The sequence below is a fragment of the Magallana gigas genome, chromosome 4 (assembly GCF_963853765.1).
Source record: "Magallana gigas chromosome 4, xbMagGiga1.1, whole genome shotgun sequence".
Classification (NCBI taxonomy): domain Eukaryota; kingdom Metazoa; phylum Mollusca; class Bivalvia; order Ostreida; family Ostreidae; genus Magallana; species Magallana gigas.
This window is the reverse complement of record NC_088856.1, coordinates 27,391,292-27,396,758: the sequence shown is the minus strand read 5'-3', so window position 1 is coordinate 27,396,758 and position 5,467 is coordinate 27,391,292. Positions and strand designations below refer to the sequence as shown.

At 32.1% G+C, this 5,467-nt stretch overlaps 1 protein-coding gene across 1 annotated transcript; it reads right to left on the bottom strand.

Annotated features, from left to right (window-relative positions):
- Nucleotides 1-369: 369 nt before the first annotated feature.
- On the bottom strand, nt 370-4,031 carry LOC109618123 (toll-like receptor 4). Its single transcript, XM_020065396.3, has 3 exons — nt 3,920-4,031; nt 3,686-3,815; nt 370-3,578 (listed from the first exon to the last, which is right to left on the bottom strand). Exons 2-3 carry the CDS (start codon nt 3,780-3,782, stop codon nt 1,027-1,029), a joined length of 2,649 nt encoding a protein of 882 aa, XP_019920955.2. The 5' UTR covers nt 3,783-3,815; nt 3,920-4,031; the 3' UTR covers nt 370-1,026.
- Between the last annotated feature and the right edge of the window lie 1,436 nt (nt 4,032-5,467).

The following is a 5,467-nucleotide window of genomic DNA, read 5'->3' as shown; positions in this document are numbered from 1 at the left end:
ACATTGACAATGTTGGTTATTTTAACAAGTTTTCACAATCATTATGCCGAAAATTATATGCTATCAAATCTCATTAATAATTAAATAAATATAGTTATTTTAAAGCAAACCAAAAAAATTAACACCAAGAAAAAATAGTAACAGTTTGTAAATTCTTTGATGATAATCGTTTAAAAAGACATATTAATAACCATTTGTTTTCAATTTGACTTTTATTTAATAATTATTATTATCTTAATACTTTTCAATGAAATGCCAATAACTACATCTACTGCTTTTATATATATAAAAGGTTTTAAGGGCTGGAAGCAGCAACAGGAAAGATGTTTATATATTAATCTTGCAATTATTGGGGGGGGGGGTCTTTTTTATATATACATACAGAAAGAAGTTACACACCATCTGCGAGTTGTTATTTATGAAATTATTATTGATATGAACTAAATTAAGATTTCATTATTCTTCGAAATTGCTTGTTAGTAAAAATATCTGATGATGCTTGCATACGTAATAATCTCACAAATTGTACTATTGTAGTTCTTGAGGAGCTAGAAGGACTTTTAATCATTTTCGGTATATAATTCTTTGTTTAACTTTGAATCCCTCGATTGTTGGACTTCATGGCAAGACTTATTTCGGAGGTCACGTGGTTTTAACAATTTAGAATCTAGTACACTACATGTATTTCCATGAGTATGTAAACAAATTCGTGTTCATTCCTCAGAGAGAGAGAGAGAGAGAGAGAGAGAGAGAGAGAGATGTCAACTGAGAAATCTTGCTATTTTTCCTTCAATCGATTTTAATAATTATAATAATTTAACATGTATTTCTTTGACAGTTACGTGTATTTTCGTTAAAAATTGTCAAAAGGTAAACTTTCAATTTCCATAAAGATGTAAAATGCATAACATTCAAGTCAAAATTAGAATTAGTAGAAAGTATATTAGATGACTGTACAAACATTCACAAACAGTGAACAGTGACGTCAACCATGAATATCCTTTATTTAAAAATTGACATCATTTTTTATGGATCGGGGCGTAAAGCAGCACAGATCTCCTCGCAGAATTTATCCATAGTCTCGTCTCCATTTGGCCATCTTATGCTGACAATGGACCACCAAATATATTTCAGGTCTCGCGGTAACCGCTCGAGGGAAATGTCATCTTTAATTATCACTATAATCGACCGTTCCCTTTGGTTGTGAAAAGCATGAGTAACCACCATTTGCACAGCATACGAGTTCCAGCCGTTTTCTAGAAAATTTTCGGTGACAATAATGACAACTTTTCGACTCTGGTCGATGCATTGAAGTAGTTGTTTCGCTTCAGATATTCCGGGTAAAAAGTCTTTATCAGGCATACTGATTTTGAAACCAAGACGGACGAGAGTTTGGTAAAAAGTAATGCAGGCGAGTTGGTAGTCTTCCTCAGTGTATGTGACGAAAGCATCAAATCGGAACTTTTCAGAATTCGCCATGCACATAACCCCTTTCCATCGACTGCGCATGCGTAAAATAATATAATCAACATGAACACGATATCTTTTAATAGCTGCTGTCGTAAGCAAAATGATTATAACAAAAACCAATGCAAATGAGGAACCTAACAACCAAACATCTGACTGGCATATCAACTCAAACTTTTTAAATGTCTGTTCCTGAAAAAAGTTCGACAGGAACACATTTTGGTTGATGCATAGAGTTTTATTCAAATCCCCAAACTTGTCTTGATTTTCTTTCATCCAGTTCAGTGACAAAATGTTTGTACACTCGCAATTTATCGGATTTCCTTCAATAAAAACAACAGACTTTCCCAATGTCGATATTTTTTCAAAATCCGTTCTAGTGAAGAATGGAATTTTATTATGACGTAAATACAACCGAGTAAGGTTTCTCAAATTTGAAACAGGAATTGTTGAAAACAGATTATAATCAAAATTCGCTGTTAATAAAGATTTTTCCTGATCTTTAAACATGGCTGGTGGCAAATATATTAACGAATTGCGACTTAAGTCAACTTTGCAAAGGCTCATAACACCACGGAAAAGTTTTCCATATTTTAAACTACCAGCAAAGCTTAGGTTTATATTAGATGCCACAAAAATCCGTAGTTTCTTGGCAAACATTAAAATTCGCATTTTCATTTCGCTGCAGTCATTGTTGGAAATGTCGAGAATCTCCAAGAAAGGAGTTTGAATGGGTGCCATGTATTTGCATGGGAAGTTAGTACGAACTACATACAATTCTTTTAAATTCATGGCATTAAGCGAGATATCAAAAGGTAAAGGATATGTTAATCGGTTTAAATAGTTTTTGGAAAAATTTAACACTCTTATTTTTTCGGAAATCTTAAATGCCATTAACCCTCTCTTTTTAAGATATGTTTTACCTGAAACGTTGGATACAAACATATTTGAAGCAATTTGTGAAAATTTATCGTTTTCACAGTCGATCATTCTCAAAGCTGCAAGTGTTGGGCGATGGCTATACCTGGGAGATTCACAATTGCATTGATCAGCATTTGAGCTATAGTTGAAGACCTGCAGATTTGGATATCGTGTCAAAAAATCCAGCATGTACCAGGGGTTGATAACTCTAATCCTGTTTGATGAAACATCGAAGTATTCCATGCACTGACCCATGACTGTGCTCAAAAGATTGTCATAAATTCCCACAATACGATTCTTTATTAGTTCAACTCTTCTGGAACAGATATTGAAAAGGTATTTACAATTTTCATTATCGAGATATACTGCATTTTTGGCAATCATTGGATTATTGTTGTATGCAACAATGCGGTCCATTGTCCGATGTTGAAGACACTTTAAAGATTTTAATACCACATTCAAATCACACATTCCTCCAAACTCAATATGCACCGCTTTCAGAAATGGAAACGAACAGAAGATATCGTCACTGACATCACTATATACCCTGAATTTAAAAATCATTTCCAGGTTTACTATAGGAGATTTTATCAACCCGCGGAAAGTGGAATTCGTTAGATGGAATTTAGAATTTCCGGTGATGAATTCAATTTTCTTCAGTTTCGTTAAATTTTGAAAATATGAACTGAAAGTAAAACCACCAAACACATCGAGGGTCAAGTTTTCTAACAGTTTCGCTTTCGAAATAGCAGTATCAGGGTATCCATTGCCACGAAATGAGTTATTATGCAGTCTTAATATTTTTAATTGATTTAGAAGGGAATTTCCAAAGGAGTTTATTTCAAAAGACGTCCTCTGAAGGTGACATGTAGAAAGATCCAATTCACATAAACGCCAAAGACACTGAAAAGAAAAGTTTCCTATATGTCTAATAGGGTTATTCCGTAATGAAATAGATGTAATGCGAGATCGAACACGTGGGTCAATATTGTGAAAAGTTTCCATTGTGATTCTTGTAAACTGATTCTCAGATAGGTCTAATGTCACAAATTCTCCTTTATATTTTAATGGAATGTGCTCAGGTATTTCAGATAGGTTACGGTTGCCACATTGCCACAACAGTCCACGATTTCCACATCCATCGGTGTGCATTGACATGATACAAGATTTTGATGAATTTCTGATTACTTCTTTATCAAAGAAAGAAAATGTTGTATAGTTACATTATTTTTAAGTTGAATTAAACAAATATCATCTGAGAAAAATAATTATATGAAAATATAGATAAAAAACATACCTGAACTAAAATCCTTACCAATTAAAGATAACAAGCCAAAAAGTAAAGAAATTTGCATGACGGAATGATCGTTGGTTTTCTCTTTACTGTGGTTCATCAAAAAACGTACAAGGTTTTTATATTTTAAAATCTAAAATCATGAAAACAAATTTATTAAAACACTTTAATGCTCTAATAATACAAACTGTTAAAAAGGATTAAAATTAATATTTCATGAAAATTATGTTCACCAACCTTAAGTCACAAGTAAAGGAACCACAATGATATGATAAATCACATATCTGCAGGATTGTATGCTTCTTTTTAATTTTGATGCAAATTTGATGGGGATTTTATACACTCCTATATAGGGAAGAATGACACAAACATTAAAAAAATTATTGTTGCTGAAATTTGAAGGTAGAAATATTTTCTTGCAATTTATACTTAATTGATGGGGATTTTATACACTCCTATATAGGGAAGAATGACACAAACATTAAAAAAATTATTGTTGCTGAAATTTGAAAGTTAGAATACTAGAGTGTGTTGCGGACATACACAAACGTTTGAACACTAGAATGTTTTTATCCATTAGCATAAAATGAAAACATGAAAAAGGCACAGTTACTTTAACAATTTTACATTTACATTCAGTGTATATTTCCCCTTATGTTTGCATTGAAAATCTGTTACATTCAATTTCCCATTCATACACTTTGCTAATTCATGCGCCATGAGCACAAATACAGCGTCACCAGGGGTTTTGAGTATATTTAGTTTTGTAATATAAAATGAAACGTTCAACCTTACATAACCAATTTGAAATGTACTTTTGAAAAAAAAAATCATTAAAATATCTACTACTTAACAGCTTAATAAACAAGATATATCTACTAGATAACATGTTAAAGCTGCTTGGTCCGATTTTTTTGTTACAATAGCATCAATTTTTTTCCACACAAACCAATTGTCTTAGAAAGTTATGGACTTTCTCCTATTTACACGAGCAGAATCAGTCTTATTCACAAATTTAGAAATATTCAAAGTAAATAAAAATAATTTCTTTTTGGGCAAACGGAAAAAAAACAAACCGAAGGGCATCACGGGAATTTTTAGAAAAATGAAACCGTTTGGTTTTGTCCCCCGGATGATTGGGGTTTTTCAACCCGCATGCTATGCATCGATTGTAAAGAAAGAAAACTTCAGAAATATATGCGAACAACACGTACACATGTTTATTTGTAATTTGATTATTTTGACCTTTATTTAATGCGACGTCAAGGTCCTAATACAACCTTACCCGTCTCGTCGTCAGGGGTGAAATTTAACATGAGGCCAAATAACGCGGTACCCTTTTATGTCGTTTGTTAGCAAATTTTGTACGTATTTTTCTTCATTGAAATTTGGCTTAATTGACTAGAAAAAACTACTGCAATGTCTATTTTTATACATATACTAATTACAATCAGGACATATCAGCAAATTCATTTTTTATCGGTTTTCGTTTTCCTATTATCAGTCGATGATCAATTTTCTAACTCCTAAACGCCACTAAAAACGTACGTGCAGCCATATTATATATATGTAGGAAATTTTCTATTCGTAAAATGTATGCGTTTATTAATGTTTCAAATCACAATGATCAATCTATTAAATCAGAAGTATTTCAATTTTTTCACAATGCTTAAAATATTAAGCACCGATGGAAACAGGAAATAAATATAGGGTTTTGTATTTTTTATATCTGGTTATTCTGTCTTAATTTCCTTCCGCTAATCATTTGATAAAACTACGCTTCAT

Coding starts and splice junctions, on each gene's coding strand:
- LOC109618123 (XM_020065396.3), bottom strand. CDS start 3,782: ATGAACCACAGTAAAGAGAAAACCAACGATCATTCCGTCATGCAAATT. Junction 3,579..3,685: donor TGGTAAGGATTTTAGTTCAG/GTATGTTTTTTA, acceptor TCTTTGATAAAG/AAGTAATCAGAAATTCATCA.